At 40.7% G+C, this 27,002-nt stretch overlaps 1 protein-coding gene and 1 long non-coding RNA gene across 2 annotated transcripts; one reads left to right on the top strand and one right to left on the bottom strand.

The window, feature by feature from the left end:
* The first annotated feature begins 401 nt into the window (after positions 1–401).
* Positions 402–26,620, top strand: LOC113135174 (caveolae-associated protein 1-like). The gene is made up of 2 exons (XM_026314889.2): positions 402–1,251; positions 22,600–26,620. Exons 1-2 carry the CDS (start codon positions 721–723, stop codon positions 23,461–23,463), a joined length of 1,395 nt encoding a protein of 464 aa, XP_026170674.1. The 5' UTR covers positions 402–720; the 3' UTR covers positions 23,464–26,620.
* Positions 12,818–17,741, bottom strand: LOC113135175 (uncharacterized). The gene is made up of 3 exons (XR_003296138.2): positions 17,639–17,741; positions 16,732–16,802; positions 12,818–13,502 (listed from the first exon to the last, which is right to left on the bottom strand). It is a non-coding gene; the product is annotated as an uncharacterized LOC113135175 (long non-coding RNA).
* Positions 26,621–27,002: the final 382 nt, after the last annotated feature.

The following is a 27,002-nucleotide window of genomic DNA, read 5'->3' as shown; positions in this document are numbered from 1 at the left end:
CCTATCACTAAAATCAAATGAATGAATTAGTAATGCCAGTGAAGGGTTGATTATGTCTTTTTCATGAGACCTACTAAGGGCCCTTTTCCTTTCTGGCTTAATCCATCATAAATCTTGCTCTGCCTCCAATGTATCAGATGCGTTCTGCATAGAAAGGGAGAAAGTAGTGGAAAAAGGAACAGATCATATCCTGCATTTCTCCTACTGCTGTGGGAGCTTGAGCTTGTATATAAGCACAGCTCTGCTCTAACTATCCAATCGTGCTGTTAGGACAAGGCTTGACCAAAGGGGGTGTGTTTGTTGAATCATGGAGGGGACAAACCCAGCAGCTGTAGGTGGAGATTAGGGAGGGGTTTGAAGAGAGGGGAAGAGTCTAGCGAAAAAAAGGATGGTCTGGAGAGAAAAACCCCTGCTGACTGTAGCTTTACTGGAGGGTTTCTCTGCCTGGTATGGTGTTCACATGCTAATGCTTGTGTGGTAATATCCAGCACTACTTGGCTCTCCCTGCATGCAGGACTGATTCCAGTTTTGAACTAGACAGGACAGACAAGGAGAAAGGTAAAGTGCCTGTATACTGAAGAAAGAAACTTGTTTTTAGTAATACAGATAAAGAATACAGGCTTGGAAAAGAAGACAAGAAGAAGCAGGTAAAAAGCAAGCGATAGCTAAAAATCTAGAAGAAAGGTTGAATAGCTGACTTTGTCCTACAAATCCTTCAACATGGCAGCCATGGAAGCACTGGAATCCTCAAGTGCCCAGCTTGAACCTCATACCCTCACTGAGATCTCAGACGACGAGGTCAACCTCCCACCCTCAGATGACGAAGACGATGCCCTTGCTGCAGCCAAAAAAGAACTTTCCACCATGGGCACTGAGGGAGATGCTGCCAAAGACCAAGATGAGGCAGCAAAGTTGGACCAGCAGGGTAACGGGGTTATGGTTCTGTCTTTGCTTGACAAGATCATCGGGGCAGTGGACCAGATCCAGCAGACCCAGAGTGGGCTGGAGGCCAGGCAGCAGGAAATGGAGCGCTCAGTAACCAGCATCCAGGGTGAGCTCACCAAACTAGCAAAGAGCCACAGCACCACATCCAACAGTGTTAATAAGATGATGGAGAAGGTGCGCAAAGTGAGTGTCAATGTCAAGACAGTGAGGGCAAATCTGGAGAAACAAGGAGGCCAGATCAAGAAGCTGGAGAATAACGAGGCTGAGCTGCTCAAGAGACGCAACTTTAAAGTCATGATCTACCAGGTAGGATAGTGTCTGTGTGTATAATTGCATGTATCAGTGCGTGGGTTATCTGTTTGAGATTAAAGTTGTGTATATACATGACATCGTTTTGGTTTAGGGATGGGTGTGGCCCACTAGCACATCACTTTTCAAAAAATCCTGCTGAAAAAATGATTTCATAGTGCTTTAATACACATATTTGTTTGCCACAGATATTATTTAGCTTGATCAGGTGCAGAGGATTTTAGGGTGTGGTTAAAGGTTACCTCGAAGTATTTCTGCCAAGTGCTAAACGGAACCTGCAGCAGTCAATATGGACAGATATTGTAACAATTGAAATGTTCTCTTAACCACTTTGCTCTATGCTTACTGCTTATAATTATTCACAAATAGGTACTGCTGCTTTAGTGCTTATATACCCCATATGAAAAGTATTCCCTAATCTTGTTCCAACCCCACCTATTACCCCACTATTAGTGTTTTGGAGTATAAAACTGTGCACAGCTTTACGATTTGTATGACATCCACCCTGACCAACATACAATTAATGTATTCATTTCCATGGTGAATAAAAACATTCATGATCATAATCAGGCAGAAAATATAATTTCTTACATATGCATTTGGCAAAACTAATGGTAGTATGATACAAGTAGTGTATACAATAAGTGTAATTTCTAGGAGGAGGCACTGCAAACCTGAGTGGCAGAATACAGTTTTGCAAATAATCAGAATGTTATCAAAGTGTATATAGATATATAACTAGATGAGTCCAACTTTAAGCTCCAAGCAACTCAGAATTTCTGGTTTTATGATTAACAAATCAATACTTGTTTTAGCTGTATTTTTTTAATCTGGTTGCTGCCAGTGCACATATTTTGTTCTGACAGCATACAGAAGCAGTAATCTTTGTGGATTCCAGATGTTGCTACACCACCCCTGCCCCACCCCAAATCTACTGTTATATCCAGTACTGAGTATCCACTATAGGTGGTGTCTAAATATCTTCCCTTTATAGCACAATACGCATTCGACTAAAGAATACAAGGCTTCATGTGTGAGCCAAGCTCGCTGCCTGCTCATGTCATAGAGAATCCATTCAGAAAGTCATTTTAGCTTTTCCCCTTTTTGAAACAAAGATGGAAAATAAAACAAGCAAGCTTCATGTCCTGATTAACGTGGAGAATTGGTTCTGAAGGGGAGATGTTTCATTTGAATTTTGTTTTCTTTCTTTGAGGGAAGTCCTGTTTCTTTTTTTAGCCTGTGAGGCTTCAGTGTGATATGTAATAGCTTGCAGCTTTTTGCACAGTGGTGCGAGAACATTCAGAGTTTCCACCCTTGACTCATCATGGCTTGGACTAACCACACTCCCTCTGTTTCTCTCAGCCACTGTCGAAGAGCTAGTCAGAAGTCAAATGAGGGCTTCATCTTAGGCAAACCAAACTATGTGCCTGTGAATTGCTTTGCGTTAGTGCTTTTCTAAAATACTTAGTCAAAATACTTGGATTTCTTGTCTTGGCATACCAAATTTTACATATAATCATGTGCAGATGAGCAAGGAAGAAGTCAAAGCAGAAACAGCTATGGTAATTTCCATCATATAATTTGAGACAATTCAATGACTGAAAGAATCATAAATCAACATTTGAATTAGTATATAATAAAGTCTTGGAACAGGAGGCTACAAAACTCCAATATAATGTACATGAAATACTACACAGTGAAGAACAAAGGGTTGGGATTTAATAATGTTAGGCAACTGCTTGGCTAAGAGTGGCAAGAGAAACTCCCTCTGAAATGCTTATCTCTGGCACCCTTGTTAACTCAAAAAGTGGCTTTGTGTATGGTTGCCAGCTATGACATAATGTCAGATTTTTCTTCATTAAAAAACAAACAAACCACAATGTGTTGATCTGTTTTCAATTATCTGTGCTACTCTGCCCTTGAAGGGCATATTATTTTATAATCAGCAGTAGATTGAGAAAGACTTCATCAACATCCCCAGTGAACTGTAACACTGTTTTATCTGACTTAGTCAGGTAACTTAGAAACACTGTAACCTTTACGAAGTTTATCCAACAGAGCAGTGACAAACTATTTTTACATTGTACAATGCTTTGCTTAGTATATATCCTTGTCCCAATTGTTTAATTACCATTTTTAAGGACGTTTAAGGAGTAAAACCACTGCCCTGGTACTTAACTCGTGCAAGAAACACACAGTAACTGAGGGGCAGCTTACAGCAGCGTGTGCTTGTAGTGCAGCATAGAATGTATCGTCTCTCCTTTATTAGCGACCATATACACACGAGTCTTCAGCTGGTCATTCCCAGACAGTCTTCAACACAAACTGGTGGAACTCAGGGCTCTTTTTGTTTTCTTATCAAAAAACAATATGTTTAACATCAGATTTGAGATATACATACAGATTATAGATATACTGTACATCCATCCATCCATTTTCTATACCTGCTTATTCCTTAACCAGGGTCACGGGGGTTTGGTGGAGTCTATCCCAACTCTCTTTTGGGTGGAAGGCAGGGGTACACCCTGGACAGGTTACCAGTCCATCACAGGGCCACATATAGACACACAATCACACAATTTGGGCAATGGGCAATTTAGAGTCACCAATCAACCTAACATGCTTGTTTTTGGACTGTAGGAGGAAACCGTAGTACCCGGAGTAAACCTACGCAAGCACGGGGAGAACATGCAAACTCCACACAGAAAGGCCGGGTTGCAAACTGCTGCCCGATATACTGTACATTGTATATAAATTTTAATATGTATATATTTATATAAACATCCTGGAAAAGGAAGAGTTGATGACCTCATTCCACACAGTGCATGGAAATCTTACCATCATATACACTTTTTGATGGGACGTAAGTTTCATTTATATTTCAATATATTTGCACAAATCATCACTATCAGTCAAAAACTAATATCAAACTCAAGCCAAAACTACCTGGGGTTAAACAATGCAAACAATACTCCCATAAAGCTGCTGGTATGTAGACCAGCCCAGGCTACTGTATGATGTGTAAGTGGAAACTGAGCAGTGACAATTCTGTCAGCACTCTCAGTTGGAAAGGACTGTTTTGCTGTTAGCACAAACAGCTGTCCTTCTCTGGAAGAGTGTTTTTGTGTGCGGGTGTGTTGGTGTCTGTACATGTGTGTGTGATTCTTTAAGCCTGGCCATCCAATAAGCCTGAAATCTACTCCCTAACATCTGTGTTCGGTTCCTCGACAGCTAAGACCATATGCTGCTGCCAGAGAACAGAGCTTATTGCATTCACTCAGGATCCACATTGTGGATTGTGGCAACTCCTACCCCACAGTGGCAACTCCTCCCCACAGTGCTTGTCAAGAAGTCAAGGGAACAAGACTGAGTGATGGAAATATTGATTAAAGCTGCACTAATCAGTCTCTTTTAATGATATACAATTGATTAACGATAGACCAGAATAATACAGTATTAAAGGGTTCACGTGTAGTGTCAAAGCCACTAAAAATTATCATCCACTCTGCAGTTTCCAGTTCTGCTCTAAACAGTCCCATTTTGGAATGCAGCAGGCACCTTGCTTCAGCAGAAATCCATCACCAAATGAACGCTACATATGCAGAGCCACAGTGAGGACAGGCAAAGTTAGCAAGTAGCTGGTTTTCAACAAGTTCCTCTGCCTAAAGTGCTACAGTCACTTTTTGCACAAATCTACACATTTAATCATTGAGAATTCATTTTGGTAACCAACAAACTATTCAAATTGGCAAATAGATAAAGGTATCATCTTTAGTTACAGACATCAAGAGGATTGTACTAGCAACACAATCCACCTACATTTCTCAGAAGGGGTTCTTATAGGTTGAACAGTTCCTGCAGTGTTTTATAAATTTAAAAACTCTTGCTGTGTAGATGTAGTATTAGCATGCGATAGATTGGCCCAAGGAGATTCCACCATTGCTGTGATGAAGGTGGAATAATAGCATATGTGGGAGAGTTGAAAGATAAACTGGAAAAAGAGGAGATGTTCATCCACTTTGCACAGGGAGTGGATGGGTGTGTTGCAATGAAGAGCAGGGGCCATATTTAGACAGCTGATTCATAGCACAGGCATCCCCAGCTCTTCATGCTAACCTCCACTTGCCTCTTCTTTCTTGTGTGGAACCAGTCACAGCCGTGTTCCTCCCACCCCCAGCTCCTCCACCCATCATCATAATTTGCTCCTTCTCAAACCCCACCCCACCCTACATACCATCCCAAATGCCTTATGACTTAAATACATAAATATAATAAAATTCTTTCAAAGACCAGAATGTTTTAGTTATTAGAATGTTCTATGGTAAGGTTATGAGCTCTTTAAGCTGTTCTTGATCTAGGGGAATGACTCTTATTCTTGTGTTGCACTTGTTGTGTAGCTGCTTTTTTTACAAGTGCATTTAACACTGGCAATATTTGGACTGTCAGGTCACCTCTATTTATAGCAAGCCCCTTGGCAAACTTGATTCAGTGATAAACTTCAACATACATATTTGCACCACTGACCAAATGCAAATACTGTTTAGTTAAACAAGGAAGACCAGGAGAGCCCACTGTTCTGTTTTGAATCTGCTCTGCCTCATTGTAAGCTACTCCACACACCACTCCACAACACTGCATAATTTGCAGTCAATTATGAGACAGCAGCCAATAAAAATAGGTATTTTGGATGAATGTTAATTTCTACGTTAATTAATTAATGTTAATTAAGGAACCAAGGAGCTTGAAAACATGCAGATAGCAAGCTTGAGTAGCAGAAAACCTTGGCTGTCAAGTGATTACATTTTCCTGATTAGGCCTCTTTCTGAAATGACTGATTCTTAGAGCAAAATTTTTATCTGCCTGAAGCATAAATGTAAATCTTTTGTTCCTCTTTCCCTGGCCTTAAAGGAATCAGGATCTTGGGCAGTGGAAGCAAAATCTCTCAAACAATCTGTCAGAACAGATTTTGCTCAGCCTTCTTTTCTATGTTGTACTTTCCACAACCACTCAAAATGTCTGCTCCCTCCCTTATACAGTATACTATAACGGTACATTGTCACACTTTCATCTTATTTAAATGTGATCAGTTTTATCCAAATGATTTACAACTGAGGTACTCTGAATGCTTTGTCCTTGAAAGATTTAAGCCAGATCTGCAACACTGTAAAGTATATATTCACCAACAGCGATCAGAAGCGATCAGGCTCCCAGCAAGCGTGAACCATTTCTTCACACTCAGGTTGATGCAGGTCCATATTTGGCCATGTGAGTCAGAAATGTTCCCAGCTCAGTTTACAGACCAGTTTACGTCTAACATTGTTTCAGCTGGGAGCAGGGCTTTTTGGTGGACTGCTTTTGGCACAATATGTATAAGTGGCGTGCATGTCCATCAAACTACTCACATCAACAAGCACTTGTTGATAAAAGGAGAGGAAGGATAAAAGAGAGGGAGAGGAGGAGGGAGAGACAATAGAGGAGGCAGGGAGGTAACAGAGGGTTTGTGGAGTCAGAGAAAAAAAGACGAGGAGAGCTATCTAAAAATAGCAACTATCTCATACTTCTCTGATTGTGAAAAGGAAAGAGCCTAGATTGTGTTCCTGTTTAGTTTTAAAGATCTGAAGCAAGAGTACAGACAACTGCTACTGACAGTTAGGCCACATCAGCTTGTTTGTGACATGCAGCTATGTCTTCAATAATAGGTTTTTCATCCTGATTCTTATGTTCTATTATGTCTGTTTAACATGTCTATACTCTTACTCGAGTCCTTCAGTATTGTTACAAGGAACTTGCATTGTTGACACCTCCCAACCATGGTTGAATGCTAAATGTATTCTAAGCTGCGGTTCCCCTATTGGCCATCAGGTGCTGGCTCAAAGAAAACTGGTGTAGACCTTGTTAGCTGCATTTAGTTGATACCACCTGATATGAACAAAACACTCAAACCAACACAAAGAGCTGTTTACAGTATATATACTGTATAGAGAATTTTCAGTTTAAATGCCTGGCATATGGATAAAATGTTGCCTTATAGGTTGCCTTCCCCTTGCTTGAAAAATTAAAATAACGTTTAAAGGACCTTAATTCAACTAATTATTGCATTCAAAAGGCAAGCAGAATCATGAATCATGTTAACAACAAAACATTAATGTATTAATTATAAGTCATTTAATGGAATTAATTGAAGTAATCTAATGATTAATTATCTAATTAACTAATTAGATTTTCTGTATGAGTTGGATTCAATGCTGTTCACTTGACATCAATATGGAAATTATCTTTGGAGCCTTGTCTCGCCCCAGATATTTTTTAAGTAGAAGCTTTTCCACATGATCAGATGTGAATGACTCATAGTCAAACATTGTGGTTATTAATCTGTTTCCTCATATGATCCACTCCGTCATATGACTCTAGCATTGAATCCTGTCATGGCTACGTTATTAACTCTAACCACATAAACACTGTGATAAGTCAACATAGGATCTAGTTCTACAATGAATATTAAATGTTAGGATCTCTTCTTCAAACGTCAGAATCAAATTTTGATCTACACATTTCTAAAGTTTATTGTGGAACTGTAGATTTAACAAAGATTCACCCTCTAATAACTAGCAATCAAACAATTATTAAGGAATTGGTTGGCTAAATAATCCTTAACTCGGAACGCTTATTTTTCAAGAGCTTTCAGCAGCATCTCTTAGTTTTCACCAACAAATGGTGTAAAATCTTAAATGATCCTGTTGTCACATGATAACTGTTATTAGGACAGGCAAAATCCTGAGAAGAAAGTGGAGTCTGTGTTAAGAATTGTTTTCTCAAAGTGCTACTAAGGTCGATGATGAACTTTTAGTCATAACAAATGATGCTCTATTTGTAGTCATTCGTGTACTCTCTTCTCTTCTCTGTTTGTCTCCAGCAACAGTCAAATGACACTGTAATGAAACACATGTAGGCAGACTACAAAGTACATAAGCCTGGACTCCTGCCATAAGGCCACACTAAAGTCGTGGTTACTGGAAAACAAATTCTTCAGTACAGAACTTTTTACTGATGCAGTGCTCATGGAAGTCTATTACAGTATCACCATTTCTTGGGCCAAATCTTTTTGGAAGACTGGCTAGATTTTTTCTTGTGAGAGACTTAACAGTAGGTTCACCATGGCCTTCTACACTGAGTTCTTTGTGGTCAGTGTTTTTAGCTCTGCATACCAAAGTGGAATTTTCATTTTCAGCTGCAACATTTTGGACTTGCTTGCCATAACTTGTTCCACTGGTGAACACAAAACATCCAACTTGTCCAGATGCTAGAGGTGCATTTTTCCTCAATGAACCATCCAAAGCAATGTGTTCAGTTCCTTTTATTGTCTGAATGGATTTCAGTACCTGCCATGTCAGAACTGCTAGCTTTAATATCACAAACTGTGGATATCGAATGTTGACTTGTTTCAAGGGCTTCAGGTACTGTGCTGTGTCATCTGTTAGAAATGAGCCTCCATTTAAAACTTTACTTGTTTTTGGTGATTGAAATGAGTTTTTATTGCAACTTGTCCCCAGGTTATAGAGAAGTTGTAGTACATGTTGGCAGATATGATATATACAGAGAGATTTTGGTTTGTGTACAGGCGCAACCATACCAAACATTGCATCTTTACAATAGCAACAACACAGGAAGCTACAGTTACATAACTTCCTCTGCTGATCCCAACATCACAAGCCTCAAAGGAACATGCCACCTATTTTACACATTATTGGGATCATTAGGACTACAGTTAAAATAACTTGCTTCTGGAGAATCTTTTCAAGTCTAAGAAAAAGACTAAGTGTCTCTCCTGCAGTATTAGGAAGTGCAATACATTAATCATTGTACCCCTATAAAAGTGGTCTGTGGTTTGTTTTTTGGAATTCCAGTCTTAAAAAAGGAGGGCCAGAGCTCAACCCTGAGGACACATGGGAAAGAGCAGAAACAGACACAGAAGGTGGAAGAAAGGCCACTTCATCTGTAGCTCCATAAATCTCTTCATGAACGGCAACCTAGGCTACTGTTATTTGACAGGGTGGTCAGTGGAACGACTACTGTGATCCTATACTGTCCAGGTCTCTGTTAGTCAAGTGTGTGGAACTGTACATAAACTCAGACAGGGTCACCGAGGAGGGTGGCTGGGCTGCCAATCCTTAGCTGCTGATCCCATCATAACTAGATCCCTTTATTTGGTTTAAAGTTGTACCTGGAACTTCAAAATGTAAAACATAAACTCAAATGTTATATGACGTGCTTGTGTTGTGTATTGCCATGAAGTTGTCTTCATAGTATCCATGTGGATATCATCACTCACAGGAGGAATTGTTAATGCTATGATTCTGTGTGAACACATTACAAAGGACAGTGTGTTTATGGGAATGCGTGTGTGCATGTATGTGAGTGTGTGTGTGTGTGTTTCTTTGTGCTCCTACATGAAAGTACATGATCAGAATGTCCACAAACCAAAGTATGTCGTAAAAACAACCTCCAGTGATACTCAACAATGGCAAGCTGTGTCTTGCAGTGAGAGCTGAAAAAGTGAGAATGAAAACAGCACAGAGCTGCCTCACATACACATGTCTGCAGCCTTGGAAACGCTTCAAAAAATCCTTATTTGTGCCAGATTCTTGTATGCTTCCTTACAAACCTCCTATGTTTAAGTAAAATAGATGTTTACAGAAACTATTGTGGTTTGAAGCTCCATGGCCTGCATACTCTAAGAAATATGTTACACTGACTCTAAGGAAATATTTTCATGAAATGTTGATCAGATAAAATAACACTTCAAAAAGACACACCCTGGTCAGAAGAAAAAAGAATAGCTGTGATGAAACTGTTAATAAAGCAATGTCTGGTTTGCATTAGTTAATTTTTAGTACATTTCTAATTATTATTGCTTTTGTCAGTTTCAAGTTATTTCAATGATCATTGTGGGTTATTCTTTCTTTAATGGAAGGGTACCAACTATTTTGTCCATGTGTGCAGTACTGCTCAGCAGCAAGTGCATGCAGGTGGAAATATGTATCAGCCACCACGTACACTGCTCAAAGCTAAACTTTATGGAACAGTATTTGAGTCTTTAAAAAACTCTAAAGATATATATGGCTCCATCTATGGATTTATTTTGGTAATATAAAATGCAGTGGCAGTTTGTGGGATAAGATAATTTCACTTGTTTCCACAAAACTAATTTCTTTCCAAGTTTTGAAATAAACTATACTGTGCTAATGTGACCACCCTGTCTATCTTTATGCCATTGGTCAAGGAATAGACCAGGTTTAACTGAATCAGAACCAAATGTGATTATGTGGTACAGTATTTATTCTGTTGCCATAGAGCTGTGAATGCCGATTTGTCTTATTCCTCAGTGATCCAAGAATTTAAGTTGATTATTTTACAACTGACTTTAAGAGCACAACTGAAGTTAGAAAGAAACAAAGATATAGTTGAAGGGGTGAAGAAAAAGTGGAAGGAAGTGAAAGGGACAAATGTAAGAGAAAAGAACAAGAAATAAAAAGAAGGCTGCTGCAGTGCTTCAGTGCAGCAACAGACCTAGTGACTCATCCCTCTCTCTCCCCCCTCAGGGACCTGTGGCATGCCATCACTTTATATAGCAATCTCTCTCTCTCTCTCTCTACGGTCCCATGCCCCTGATTAAAGGAGACGAGTGGAAAACAGGAGGAGAGTAGAGAGCTCCCTCCCCAGAGTTTTATGCTTTGTGGGATCATCACACTCTTTCCCATAGTACTAACATGAGAAATGTACTCATAGACTTATATACAGATGTTTCTCTCTTGTACTGTATGTTTAAACCTGACCCAGTGCAGCCACTGGGGACAGGTGTGGTATCTATTCCATTTACTGGTTTGATTTACTCAATATGCTAAAAAAACAAAACTTCTGTTGTAGTTGAACTCATTACAACTCATTCTGCATAAAAATTATTACAACTGTGTGCTGCTATAGAAAAACACCCCCCTTCTGCCCCTGGTCCAAAATACTCTTGACTGTAACTGTGGCACTTACCTAGACTTAATTTGTTATATATGTAGCCTGTATAAAGCGCTGCATTTAAGAAATGATAATTTGTCTAAAACTGGGAAGTGTACTAGAATCTTCTGAAGGTGCTATCCATTTTTTTTGTGTGTGTGCATGTCTTGTGGGGCCTCTAATCCACAAAATATGAGCTATAAAGTGTATAAGAAAAGTGACTGGATTTTTCTAGATCTTTAAAACAGTTATTAAGAATGTAATGTCAACATAAAGTCCATTTAAGAAATGCCCTTGGCTTTTTAAGAAAAATCTACATTATATGACAACTTGGCAAATTCCTTTTCCTAAGTGAGTTGGTTGTGTAATCTCAGAATCCTAGAAAAAGTATAATGCCCTTTCCTGCATCTAAAATTGATCTTTTTCTGTATTTTGAGGATTTTCCTGAATTGTTTGTGTGTTGTGCAGTGCAGTATTGCTCATACAGGTACAGTACACACACACGCACGCATTAGGGGTTACTGCTATGGAAAAGCCAGATGTGTGTCTGCTTTTGGTGGTTTGAGTTTAAACAGGAAAACAGAAACAGAGAGGGGTGTGTTACAGCGGGATTCCTCTCTCTCACTAAATCAGGCTGATGAGTAGTTGCAGTGTGGGCTGAGAGTGGAAAGCTTCCATGGTGTCCCACAGACACACATAACTGTATATACACACATGGGCACAAGACAAGCACAGTCAAAGAGGTGCATATTTGAACATACAAAGACCTTCCTACACATTCATATGTTTGTGCCCGCCAGTTACATCACTGCAATTTACACAATTATTCATGCAAGTAAACACATAAGCACAATTACACACATGTACATGCTTGAATTCAGACAGTGCTTGTGGGCACACACACACACACACACACAAAACATTAACAGATGGACATACCTCCAGCAGTAACTCTCTGACATGACTGTTTTCTAGTGAAAGAAATTTTCCTTTCATCTGGAAACATTATAGTTCCAGGCAGGCTCACCACTGTTACTATGGAGACACAAGTACAACTAAATGTTTTTGACTGGTAGTCAAGGCAGTAAAGGTTCCAGAATGGCTTTTCATTTGTGCATTTTATGCAAAACAGTCATCAGACAGTACAGTGTAATTCCAATGATATGAGTTAACCAATGATAGATTTAGGGAGAAGCAAAAAAAACAACAACACACTTTTGAGTCATGGAGTGTCTGCACACAGTTGGCACAAAGTTGGTTGAGGTAACTGCCCAGAGGTAAGAAAAATTCTAAAGATCTGATCTTTGTATAGTTTCTCTGCGACTTACTTACAATAAGTTTGTTTTAAAACCATTATGTAACAGTTTCTACTTTTTAAAATGTCTCCTGAGAAATATTGTCTGTTTTACACTAATCCTATTCTAAGCTCTTAAAATGTTCCAGCTTCATCTGAACAAACTCAGGTCCAGGATTACCTGGGGTGGCTGTAGCTCAGGAGGTAGCACAGGTCATCTATGAACCAAAGGTCAGTGGTTTGACCCTGGCTTCTCTAGTCCTCAATTTGAAGTGCCTTTGGGCAAAACACTGAAGCCAAATTTGCTTCTGATGCTTGTTCCATCAGTGTATGAGTGAATGGGCAAATAATGTAAAGCACTTTGAGTGCAAAAAGTGCATTTATAATACCACTAATATAAAAAAAACACTGGTTAATTTATTAAGTGACATGGTACCACATTACAACTGAAAAAAAAAATTTCTTGTGGATCTCAATTGTAGGCATGTGTATCACGGTTGGAGGTTGGACCCGAATGCAGAGGCGACTTTCAGAAGTTGTGGTTTAAATAAATGCTAATTTATTTACACACATAGATTAAGGTAACAATAAGGTAGGGAACTAATCCTATACACTTAGACTCAACTAGTCTGAAGAAAGTAACAAAAGCAGGGAAAAACAAAAGACAAACCCCCAGAATCCTGACAGTAGCACCTACCTGGGTGGGCTGTCTCTTGATGGCTCAAACAGAAAAACACTCCTAAAGAACAAAACTAGAGGCAAGGTCGACCACCCCAAATCTGAAAGTCAGCCTCTTATGTCTCAGCCGTGTCAGAGGGCAACTTCTCTAATAAGTCCAGGACAATTCAGGAAAGTAACCTCTCCAGTGAACCAGGAACTGAAGCATCTCTGGACGGTTGTGTCTCATCAGCCACTTTGGCGACGCCCCTCGGCAAGCCTCTGGAAGTAGCTAGGGAGAAAAGAGAAAAAGGGTAAAAGAAGGAAGCTGGGAAGAACAAAACAAACCCCCAGAATTCTGACAATGTGAGGATTTAGTGGCAGGGCCCATATGCAGAGACACTCCAAACTCAGTAGGTTTATTTTCACACATGGTGAAAACAAAGCAATAATCATACAAACTAACATACTTAGAATGTAACACTAAGTCTGAACATAAGGGAGAAGCACTGCTGAATTTCCATGTAGCATTCGCTCGAGCTGGATGATGCATGAATGAATCTTCTGAGGGCTTGTAAGCGGAAATCCTGTGGCTTATATAGAACTGGTGCAGCTGCATCTCATCAGCTGCTCTAACCACAATAATAATTAATAATGTGCTCAATCATGTAAGGACCAACAAACCTAGGTGCCAATTTATCATTTTCAACTTAAATTGAGAGATCTCCTGTGCTAAACCAAAAACAGAGCCCTACTCAGGTGCGGCTTTCCGATGTCAGTCAGTGAGCTACAGGTAGCAGTGCAAGAAGAAGCTCTGTGTGCTTTTTGCCAAACCCAATGGACTTGACGCAGATGGTCTTGCACCGACATAACAAATAGGAGGCTGGTAGCCGTAGCAACTATTAAGGGAGACATGCCATGGCAGAGCTGACCTGGAGTTGTGGGCATGCTCTATCCAGATGAGAAACTTGGCCCAAGTAGCAGGATGGCAGTTAGTCACACATCTGAGGGTGGTTTCTAGGTTCTGGTTGACCCACTCTGTCATTTGACTGCAGATGGTACCCTGACGTTAAAGTTACCAAGGCTCCCACTGCTTTGCAGAATACACCTGCAAAGAAAACTGTGAGCCTCTGTCAGATACAATGTCCTTGGGGATTCTGTGCAGTCTGAAAACAAGATTAACGAGAAGGTCTGCGGTCTCTAAGGCAGAAGGGAGTTTGGTAGGAACAGGACAGTCCATCAAACCCCTGGATGGCTCGCCAACTTAGAATTGTGACCACACTGCAGTACCTCTGAATGAAGCTGAGGGTGCACAAACAGCTTCTGCTGATGGTCTATAGTCTCCTCCAGGTCCTCATACAGCTGGGAGAGCACATGTGGTGTGGTGAAGTTCAATCGACCCAAGAATAGCACCCACTGTGCCTAGCGAGAATTTAACCTTCATGCAGAGCAAAGGTAAGACACATTTTTCAGTCCAGATTACAAATGGACAGAGAGCACCCTCTAGATGGTGTCTCCATTTCTGTAATGCCATTACAATTGCCAACATCTCCGTTACTGACGTAATTTCTTACAGCCAGCATTAACCATCGAGAGAAAAAGCAGCGGGGCTGAAGTTTTTGTCCTCTTGAGATCGCTGCAACAGCACACGTCAATCCCAGAGTCCGAGGCATCCACCTCCACCTGGACCAGGAGAGAGGGTTTGGGGTAACAGAACAGGTGCAGAGTTGAACAGCTGTTTTGTGAAAGTACTTTCTGCTTCTGGTGACCAAAGGGAACCTTGGTAGAAGTGAGATGGGTCAGTGGTGAGGCAATTGTACTAAAGTTACAGATAAACCTGCGGAAAAAGTTAGCAAACCATAAAAACTATTGTAGTTGCTTTCTTGATGTGGGAGAAGGCCACTTGACCACTGCCTGGATCTTCACAGGATTGGCTTTCAATTGACCACTACAAACCTTAAGCTTACTGAGGACATGGGAAACTTGCACTTTTTGGGCTTCATATATAGCCTTCTCTTGGGGAGCCTTCACAAGACCAACTTGACATGTATGTGCTCCTTCAGAGTGCAGGAGAAAACCAAAATGTCATCCAGATATCCAACTACAAACTAATTCAACATATCACATACCACATCATTGATCAGTGTTTGAAAAACAGCTGGCGCATTACACAATCCAAATGGCATGACTAAATACTCAAGTTGAGTGTCCCAATGGTACGTTAATACCCATTTTCCACTTGTCCCCTTCTTTGATTTGGACCAACTGGTAAGCATTGCGCTGAATCAAGAAGGGGTTAGGGAGACTTTTTATTGTTATTTCATTAAGTCCTCTAAAGTCTCTACATCGTCTTAAAGCTCCGTCTTTTCAAGAAAGAAAAATCCTGCTCCTACAGTTGAAGAGATTTCACTTCAGCTAATTCCAGAAGCAATGGACTCAGATGTAATTTCTCCATTTCTTCCCCTTTAGGCTGTGAAAGGCTGTAGACACAGCTGCTGGGTAGAGGCAGACCAGGACGCAAATTAATTTCACAGTTGTACAGTCTATGTGAAGGCAAAGCCTGAGCCTTGTCCTTGCTAAAAACCTCTTGCAAAAAGATGGGATGTCTAGAACAAAAGGAGAAATTAGTTCACGATGGTTACTGGAGACTAAGAGTTGAGTTGGTAGACTGTTAGGTGCGTCATCTAACAGTCTACCATCAAGAACTGTGACTTCTTTATTGGCAATTCTTCCAACGGAATTGCATGTCTTTTCACAAAAGCCCAGTCAACAAAATTATCATCTGCTCCTGAGTCCACTAAGACAGTCACTTCAACAGTTTTTAGCAAAATAAACAGTCCTTGAAAGTTCCCCTCATTTACTGCTGGAGGGGTCAGAAGCAGTTCAAGTCACCAGTCCTGCCTCAGAGACTAGTGAGTCTGCCCTTTTGGCTGAGTAGGGCATTGTCTTCTAAAATGTCCCTGCTTGCCACAGTAGAGACACCTGCTTTCTTTTATCTGACGACACCATTGTCCGGGCCGAATTCTGGTACTTTCTAGTTGCATAGGTTCCTTTTCTGGAGCCTTAGGGCATGGGAGGATCCTTCCTGAGAACAGGAGTGTGTTTAGGCTTCACCCGCAATGGAACCCTCTATGTCTGGCCCCGCTTCTCCCTAAGTCTCCCCCAGACCTGATTATCTAAATGGGTGGCTAGTAAAATTAAACGTTCTAAAGTTTCACAGTCCTTAATGCACCTTGGGCTGAGATGGACTGACAAATTCATTCAGTCTCTGTGGGGTCCAATGTGGTTGATGCTGTGAAAAGATAGCAGCAGTATCCATATGATAAATGGTAAAGGTTTATTTTCACACACGGTGAAAACAGAGCAGCAATCATACAAACTAACACTAACACTTTAGAGTCTAACTCTAAGTCGGAACATAAGGCAGAGACCACGCTGAATTTCCACGTAGCATTCACTCGAGCAGGGTGATGCATAAATAAATCTTCTTATAAGGACTTATAAGCAAAAATCTGGCTTACATAGAGCAGCTGATTGCTGATCAGGTGCAGCTGTGCCTCATCAGCCGCTCTAACCATGCCCATCGGCAAGCCTATATGAAGTAGATAGGAAAGGGGAAAAGGAAAAAAGGGAAAACGGGATAAAAACGCAAACCCCAGAACAACATATTGTAAAAGGGTGATACTACACATACAGTTTCCTCTGATAATACAGATGTCACGTAAGGTTACATCCTAGAAGATAATGTCTGCTGTATATTAGCAGCATTAACAGTCTACTCATAAAGTGTTATACAAAAGCGATTATTATTTGTTTTAACATTAGTATTAATGTTTGATTATTAATGCAGTAGTGCATGCATACATAGTGGTTGGTTGGTTGTTAAAGGGACAGAGCCAATACAAAATATACTGTAAATGCCTCTAAGATTAATGACTTTTCCACCAGTCATGTATCACAAATGGAGTGCATGCCTGTGTTGAGAAAGCAGTGGTGATTGCAGAAGTCCATTACACTGTGAACACACACACAAAGTGAGGGCATAACAAGGAGAGATAAAAAGCAAACAGGCCCATATTATGATGAAACTAATCATGAGACTACTCCCATTGCTTTAGGACAGTGACTCTCTCTCTCACACACACGCACACACACACACACACACACACACACACACACACACACACACACAAAGACAGACAGGCCAGTTTCCATCACCCTAGGGGGCATTAGAATAAATTTCCTGGCTTACGTTTACTTTAACCATGATCACTACTTCAACCAAGTTTCAACCCCAATCTAAACCTTAAGCTAAACCTAACCCCATTTTAACCTTAACCTAGCCGTTACCTTAACCTTAATTTAAACCTAACCCTAACTTTACACTAACCTTTAACAAAACCATTACTTTAAAATTCAGTGACTTACTTTTTGTGCCCATAAGGACATCAAGTCCCCAAGATGTGACTGTGTAGATTTATGTTCCCACAAAATGAGTAACATCAGCTCACACACATACACACATTGTGGTTCAGTGTGTTTTGCAACTAACGTCCCTCACGACTATTATTTTGTAATTGAAGTGCAAACCAGATATGAAAATGATCTTCTTGTGCATGTTTTGCAAGGCCTAAGGGTAAAATGTTGTCTCACTGCATTGTCTAGACAACCAGACACACACTCTTACTCACAGAACCATTACATAGCTCATCCGTCTATTTTCCATGGCTCTGAGTGCACCTTCCTGTCTTTGGTAAAACAGCCTCACAGAGAACAATGTCCCATTAAATTAGAAGGGTCAGGAAGTCAACACACGAAGGTGAATGCCTAAACGGCCTCATACATTCTTTCCATGTACTTTGGACACACACACGCACACAGCCCAGATTTCCCTTTTTCTTTAGTTGAATTTCTCTTAAGCAAACATTTTAGCCTGTGACCTCCATCACTCTTACCTGACAGATTGGGTCTTCCCAGGCGTGGGAAGATATCTCAGATAACAGTTTAGCAACAACAGATTTTAAAAGCGTCACTTTCTCAACAATAGGATGGAAATGTGGCATTCGTCAGTTGGTTGAGTTGTCTGTTTGACCCAGAGCAAGATACCTTGTCTACTACCCCAGAGATTGCTATAGGTTTGGCTTTTAAAATTAAAGCTAATATTTGGGGCTTTTCCTGAACTTTGGTCTTTGAACACAATCAGGTTGATATTGTCTATTTGTACATAATACTACATATGTCTTACAAGTAGACCGACATCACTTTTACTGAATATCTTAATCATCTGGCGAGGATGACCCTGTTTCAAAGCACATTTTTCAACTACTACTCCCAGGACAAAATGTCAGTTTTACATATAAAATACTACGTCTCATTCTCTTGCTATAAAGTGAATAAATATTAAACTGTTCATTTTAGATACAGGGGGAAACTCCAAATTCTTGACTGCAAAAAGCCAAATGGAAGCATGATGTCATGTGACAAACTGTGAGCGCACCACATGTTGCTTAAGTGATTTACAACACCAACTGCATTGTCTGATATCAAAACAAGATGTACTGAATTTGAGCAAGGCATGTATTTTCCAGCACCCCTGCCTGTCAACACAGCTGTTCTGACCAAGATCCCTCGTTCAAGGTCAAGTTTACCCAAGAGACTAGAGTACAATACCTTTATAAAACCACCATCACACTGAACACAATAGATACAAGGCACCCTTTCACACACCGTCAGCTCTCATACCTCCACCTTGCAGCCAATACTTTGATGCTATTATCTTCCTGCTGAGCAGATGGTTTTCCAAGACTTTAAAACATCGGCTCACTTGTGCTATTACTTGATTCATACGACAGCAGAAAGGTAGCTCCCTTTTCCACACCTTACCACCCTCCCCTGTCCCCTGTGGTCTTTTGTTCAGGCTCTGCTGTGTTCCTGTTTTGAACATAAAGGCAATGTAGAGGGATAGGAAAAGACAATGCTCACGAGAAGTACTCACCCTCATGCAGACATTCAGGAGCCTAATTGGATGAGGATTTGCCATAATGGAAAAAATGAACACCCCCACTCCTCAATAAATACCCCTCCTTCTCATTGGTCCATTAACAAGTTGGAGCACTATATTTACAAAGTTAAGGGGTCACAAGAGAGAAAGGAAAAGAAAAGCTTGTTCTTCTGGAATGCAAGCAGGGAGCGGTGAGAAAAAGGCGTGGAGGAGATAGGAGGGCCAGGGGAACTGAAGACTAGATGATGGAAGCAGGAGAGTTTAAATTAGTGCTGAGAGAATTGGTGCAGTGCTTTATTAATGTATGCCAGGGACAGGTAGTGTTACTGCATAGTTACTTGTTACAGGACACCCTGTACATTAGGTGTAAAAAATGAGATATTTTTGTCCAAAACCAAACTAATGGACCTTGAGCCTACAACAATCATTGCTCCAATATACTGTACTGTACTGTAGTATACTGTAATTGCAAACTCTTATTGCTAACCAGATGCATAATAAACATTCTCAATATACTTTCAGTATTTGGGTTGTATTTGGGTTGTCACAAACTAAAGGACTGATGACCTTGATCCAAGTCATCCTGATTCTGACTGGAACATAGAGCACTCCTCTCTCTTCTCTATATACAGCCAGTATGTACTGCTTTGTTTGTATGCAGTCTGTAATATACATACTGAATTTTGCAGGTTTGCACCAAGACTGTGGTTGTGTTGCATAACATTTCAACAGTTTTTACAGATGGAAAACTCCCTCTAAGTTATTTCCATGTTTTGATTCATTCCTCTGAGACAGTTACATTTTTCACTATGTCCTCCTTCTGGTAAGACATAAATGAACTAAATGAAATCCTACACATATCACTGGGTCTTGTAGTAGTGAACCCTGGCTGCTGAGTGATGCCCCTTATCTCAGCTAGCCTGCGTATACCTGTGCACGCAGAAAGACAACTGGAAAATGCGCAAATAGACTATAAATTCCATTCATTCCATTAATTCCCCATTGAAAGAAGACTACTGATTCAAATTCTTAAACTAAGTAACCAGACCCTGATTCAGAGGGTTGCATTCTTTAATCTCACCACTAGAATCTGCTAAATCTTTCACATTTTACTGTCATGATCTCTTTGGGACTTCCTGCTGGGAACCCTTATTTTTTATTGGGTTCCTGTTTTCCCTGCATGGGTCCCCGGCAGCTTTATGTTGTTAGTTCTGTTACCTGTGGAGCCTGAGCTGTTCAGGTATATATAGACCCGCCAGTTCCTTTGTTCGCCATGGGAGCATTTTTATTGATGTAATGTGGACAGTGCGATGCCTTACCTCAGCTGCTTCCTTTTGTGAGTGACTGCCTCTTACCTGCCAACCGCCACCTCACGTGGAACACTGTTCCGCAGATTGCTGCGGCCAGCTGCCCAGCGTTACCTGCCTCCACCCTGGCGGACATCTTTCAGTCGGGACACTCCTCCCGTGAATCCCAGTCACCAGCTGCTAACCCTCTTCAAAGGCTGCTACGGTCTTCTCTCGGTTCGAGACGCTTTTAGTTGATTTCCTTAAAGAACTGTCCTGCACTTGGGTCCTGTGCCTTCTCCTTCTCCTTCTCCATCACACCCACCACGTAACAGAATGCTCCCACCATACAAGGACCCAGAGGACAACGATTGGAGGGCATGTGAGGAGAGGTTCCTCTTGGGGGTCTCTCTGTACTTTTCAGATCGTCTTCCAAGCCTCCAATGAGTACTCGGAGGCGCTCGCTGCATGCACCTTGCAGGAGTGGGTGCTTCGCCACCCCCCAAGCTACGCATCCAAGAAACGGGCAGATTCACTGGCTAACCTCTTTTCCTCGCTGAGGAAGTGTTTTTTTTCCCTTCCCCGAGACTAGGCAGAAGTGCCTAGTCTAGCTCCAGCCACTGCTGCTAGCCCTGACGCTGGCTCATGAGTGCTTGCCGCCAGATTCCGAGTGTGCCAGCTTGCCCGCCAGAGCCGCCAGAGCCTTTTTCCCCGACGCCAGCCCCCTAGTCCTCATTGCCGGCTCTCCACTCCCCGCTGTCGGCTCTCCAGGGTTGACACTGATTCGCCTATTGCTCCTCCCCTGCCACTGACAAGGTCTCCGCGGTCCACGCCAGTTATTCCAGTGTCCACACCAGACTCCAGCGCCTGTGCCAGAGATTCCAGCCTGCCTGCCTGAGTCTCCAACCAGCCTGCCTGAGTCTCCAGCCTGCTTGTGAGCCTCCTGAGCTGCCACAGCCGGAAGAGCAGCTAGCTTCCAGAACCTCAGTGCGCTGACGACAGCGTCCCTGCTGAGGCCCCAGCCCTGCTTCCAGAACCTCAGTGCGCCGATGGCAGCATCTCCCCTGAGTCTCTGTCACCCTGGCCTGATGACCAAGTATCTTCATTGCCCTGGCCTGACGCCCAGCCAGGGTCCAGCGCCGCTCTCCAGCCAGAGTTCTGCACTACCCAACCGGGAGCCGTTCCGCAGATTGCTTGCGTTACCTGCCTCCACACTGGTGGACATCCTTCGGTCCAGACACCTGTCCCGTGGATCCCAGCTGCCAGCTGCTCAGCCAGCTGCAACTGTCTTCTCTTGGTTCGAGATGTTTTTAGTTGATTTCCTTAAAGACTTGTTATTTAAATAAAAGAACTGTCCTGCACTTGGATCCTGTGCCTTCTCCTTCTCCGTCACACCCACCACATAACATTTATACACTGCACCTTTTAAAATTTTTACTCATAATGACCAACCTAGAGAGAACTAACTGACTGTGCAGCTCTACAGTGTTCTCAGTCGTTCATGTTTTTACACAGGGTGAGAAGTATATCACATTTTTGTTTTTGTGTGTTTGTCGATGAGAGAGGATACTGTTTTGATGCAAACCTTTCTTTCAGCAGTGGCATACAGCTATTTTGAATGAAAAAAGTATTTAGCAATGAACATAATGGAGCATGTAGCAGATAAAGTTGTATTATCCTTTGGAGGTGGTGGGCACTAAACCAGAGCAAAAAGAATGTTGCCTATATACTTGCTTACATTTGCCTTGTGGACACAAAGCTTCAGGTAATAACTGTTCTCTGTAACTGCTGAATATGTAAGGTCTGTTGATATACTCTACTACTATATATTTGTTAGCACTCAGACAAAATCAAAAAGCCATGAAATATATCAATTCTACAAGTTAATCAACTGAACACATAATATGAGCATTACTGACAAAGGTGTTGACTGTTGAAGTTAAAAACTAACATTTTATACTATATTTCTACCTTTTATGGCTTAGAAAATAAATGACTCTTTGTTAGCATGTGTTTTCATTGGCTAACCTGAACCACAAAGACAAACTTTTCCCCATCACATCTAACATGTATTAACAGTCCTTTTGTTCTCTCCTCCACAGGATGAAGTGAAGGTTCCCTCAAAACTCAGCATCTCTAAATCCATGAAGGTTTCTGAGACTGTGTCAGGAAGCAGAGGAGGCAGCCTGCTAGAGCTTAAGGAAGCTGTGGAAGAAGCAGGAGAAGAAGGAGAAGGAGAAAAGGCAGACAAACCCCATGTAGACCTCTCATCAGATGAAGAGGGGGTGGAAATTGAGGAGACTATTGAGGAGTCTCGTGCTGAGCGCATCAAGCGGAGTAGCCTGCAGCGTGTACAAAACCTGAAGACAGTCTTTTCAAAGGAGAAGATGGATAAGACCAGGGCAAAGACCAAAGAGAACCTGGAGAAAACCAGACAGAAAACCAAAGAGAACCTGGAGAAGACAAAACAGAAGACGAAAGAGAATCTGGAAAAGACAAGGCAGAAAACCAGGGAGAATTTAGAGAGGACCAAGCAGAAGACGAAGGAAAACCTGGAGAAGACACGTCACAACATTGAGAAGAAGATGGGAAAACTCGGAACACGCATGAGTGTCAATCCTGAGCGTAAGCAGAAGATCCAGACATCTCGTGACAAGATGAAGAAGGCCTTCACACCAGACCATGTTGTCTATGCTCGGTCCAAGACTGCTGTGTACAAAGTGCCTCCCTTCACCTTTCATGTCAAGAAAATCCGAGAGGGTGCTGTTGAGGTGGTCCAAGGCACAGAGATGGTGGAAGTGTCCCAGGATCCTGAGCCCGTTGATGGGGTGGATGGGGTAGTTGAGGAGGGTGCAGTGGAGGTTGAGATGGAAATGATGAATGGAGGAGGTGATGAGGAGGAGGCTGAGGAGGATGAAGAAGAGGACAGCCATGATGTCATGCAGGAGAACGAAGATAGTGATTAGATAGCGAATGAGGAATTTGTCATTACCCTAACCAACCCTGAGGTGTTTTCAAAACAGAATGAATTCTATTGATTAAGAATATTCCAAAACAATTATGGCTTATTATCATTCTGGTCTTATTTTAATTATTTTGGCCTTTATTCCTATTAATTATAACTTGTAATGGTTAAAATCTGGGGACATGGCAACATTGCTATAAATTTCACTGGTTAGTCAGGCAATCAGACAGGTGGATCTGCAGATTATCCAAATCACTTTACTTGGAGGCAAACTGAAAGGGTGTATCCAACATACACCCAGTAATTGTCCTGCATTGCACTGGTGTACAAACACAACAATGGTAAATATTCTAGGTCAAAATTACTACCAGGAGGTTGGTAGTGTTTTCTTTTTCTCTTCCACATAAATTCTGCTGACCTGTCAGTTTGTGCCCATCCTGTCTGATTGTGTGACTGCTTATTGTGTTGATTGTCGAGTTACTTGTCAGACGTATTTACAGTCAGGTGACTTGTAGCTTGTTTACAAACCAGCCTTTTGGCCCACAATTTTATTGTTTAAATTCAGTCTTACAACTCTCATCTACTTTGTTTCCAGAAGCAACAGGCAGCTGTTTTCAATCAAAAAGCCCAGAAACACTGTCCAACATAAACAAATGACAGAAAAATTTGAACCTAGCTGGCAAAGAAAGTCAGGCTTTTAGTAGGTAAACTGCCAGTTATTAAGAGTTGGTGGAGTCCAAAACAGAGCTAAAGGAGAATGTTGGACTTAAATTTGTAGTTGAACACAACTGCAGCTGCAAATAAATGACATTATTCCATGTCTACTTGATGTGTAAACTTTAGGCTAACACATTCTTGTTTCAGTGTTGTGTTTATAATTTGTTGTTATGCCTTTAAATGATCACAAATTACAAAAGATCAACGCTTTGACCAGGTAGTATTCCTATTTCAAAAAACTGTACATATTGCACAGAGAGAGGAAGGAACTTGAGGTTGGTAGGTAACTTATCAATGGGTCACCACATTTCCATATTTCAGCAGTTAATTTGGTCAAGACCGTGTCATTACCAATAGGAATGATGGCTATTAATAGAAAAATAAGTCCAAGGTTATAAAAAAAATACCACTTAGATAGCTTAAAGCTATGATTTAAAGGGCTTAATGGAAATCTTTCCAAAATTGCAAAAGCACTTCAAAGGCTGTTTAGAGACCATTTGCATTTGAATTGTATAGATGATCATTAAAATTAGAGATAATGGGGGGAGGAAACAAAAAACATTTTTGTTTGTTGTGGTTGGGACTGGGGAAGGTAATAGCAGAACTGCCATGATCAAAGCCCGTAAGGAGACAACACATCATTCCTCTTGTAAGAAAGTTTGATTAGTTGGTGTTTCATTACGTGATGCTTTTTATAAAATCAGTGCACTACACCAACTACTCACAACTAGTGGAATGAAGTTATAGAAATAACTCATCCCCGTTCCACTGAATTTCATTTGTATTTGAAAATAAAGGAAAAAATTACCTTATGGACTGTTGGGCTGCAGTTTCCCAATGCCCAAACTGTTCATTAATACACTGAGCGCATATTCATGCTTATTCAGAAATGTCTTGTGCTTTAGAAATATATATTGCACATACAAAACTATTCTTTGCACCCCTTTTGTTGCTCAGTTGTTTGAATACTGAAGTGTTACCTTACTCAGCTTAATTTACCAATTATTTAGAAGCACAATGATTTTGTAATTTGTTTTGATTAGCTCAAATATTTGTGTATGATTTTGTATGTCTATATAACACTAAGCTTATGTCATCTCTTTTCAATTAGTGACAGAATGTAGCCGAATCGTGTTTTCAGCACACCCTGTTCCATGGAATAATCTTACTGTCAGTGTTCCCAAAAAAGTGGCATTGAAAATGAAGGTCATTAAAATATCAAGTAGAGACAGCACAATCTTTGGTCCATTACATTTCCTTCACCAATAGAATTCAGGTAGATTTTTTACTACCAAAAATTTGTGTTTTAAAAAAGTGTTATTTAAAGGTGCATGTCATAAATATACCAAGATGAGGACCAATGATTTCAGTAAAACTTACAAACCTAACCAGTGGAGATTCTTGGCAACAATGTACTCTAGGGAGTGGTCTATTTAGCTTGTTATTGCTGCAGTCTGCCACTGACCCCTAGTGTCAGTCATCTCATTATAATTTTCTGTGCTATAGATTAAAGATGCGTTTTATCAGAGTTCCCAGCTGTTCTTGGGAACTCTGTTCATTTATATATTTTCACCTAGGGTTCCTTTCTTGTCGACATTTATTTGTTTGTAACAAGATGTATAAATGTGTTTTATATCTTCACCACCACTGGTGGAATTTATGAGTGCCTTGCAAGAATGAATTCAAGATTTGATTCTTACTGTGCTGCTTTAATTACATTTCTTCTAGCATATTCAAGATAAGTTTTCATTCACATTTGCATTTTCCAAAGTAATCCTGGTAAGGATAGAGCAGACTGCAGCCTATCTTGGCATAATTTGGTCTGAAGGGGTGTACACTTTGGGAGAGGTCAGCAGATACAAGATAAATCTGTGAATCCAAAGTAACAGAGCATAGAGTTTTTCAGATGTGAAAGTCTACCACATTGCAATAGCTTTTGTATTGTTAAAGTATAGTTTCTGGCACAGACACATCACAGTGTTAATTGTGTTAATGCTTTGTATAATGTGAATCACTGCCACTGTAGATCATAATGCATTTTGTTTTTATTCACCAGAGAGCATCTTGCTGTCTGTGCTTCTTTTGCATTTAGAATGGCTCTTCTTAGGCCAAATAATTTTGATGTTTGCACAGTTCCCACATTACAACTGACTGTGGAACTGGCACTCTCTGTATCCAAGATTAAAATAGTTCCGCATTTCTGATGCAAAGTTGGGCTAGACACATAGTAGTTTAAGGCACAGTTGCTAAAAGTGCATTAACAATGCCATGTCTGTCAAAGAAGTAACAATATGAAGCTGCAGTGGGAGCTATATCAACGGAACATAAAATGTAGTTCACACTTTTGTTTTCTTGCTTTTGTTTTGTCATTAACTGATTCCTATACAATATTTCATTGCTCAACCACTAATGATTTAATTAATAAAGCTATTTGGTTCACAGTTTCTTTGTGTTATTGAGTGTTAGCCGACAAAGTGAAGAACTAGACACAAAAAAGCTGGCTGATTACAAAACCTCTTTACAATAGACTTATTCAAGTGTTTTCTGTTCTACCATTCTAACACGTGTCACTCATGGGAAATTGCAGCTGCATGTCACCATTTAAACTAAAAAATGTGATAATGTCATAATCTGAAAAGAAAAAAATAACAAACACACAAACTAAAACACTCTCAAACCTACTCAGTTTCTGGTCCCACATTTTTTTCTATTATACATCTTTTTTTCCATATTATATTCATGTCTGAAAATTAAGGCATTAATAGTAGATGTCTAGTCCTAATTGTCTAGCAAAAAAACATACAACACAGGTCACAACAAGGC

The sequence above is a fragment of the Mastacembelus armatus genome, chromosome 19 (assembly GCF_900324485.2).
Source record: "Mastacembelus armatus chromosome 19, fMasArm1.2, whole genome shotgun sequence".
Classification (NCBI taxonomy): Eukaryota; Metazoa; Chordata; class Actinopteri; order Synbranchiformes; family Mastacembelidae; genus Mastacembelus; species Mastacembelus armatus.
The sequence above is the reverse complement of the archived record's forward strand: the minus strand, read 5'-3'. Positions and strand labels throughout refer to the sequence as shown.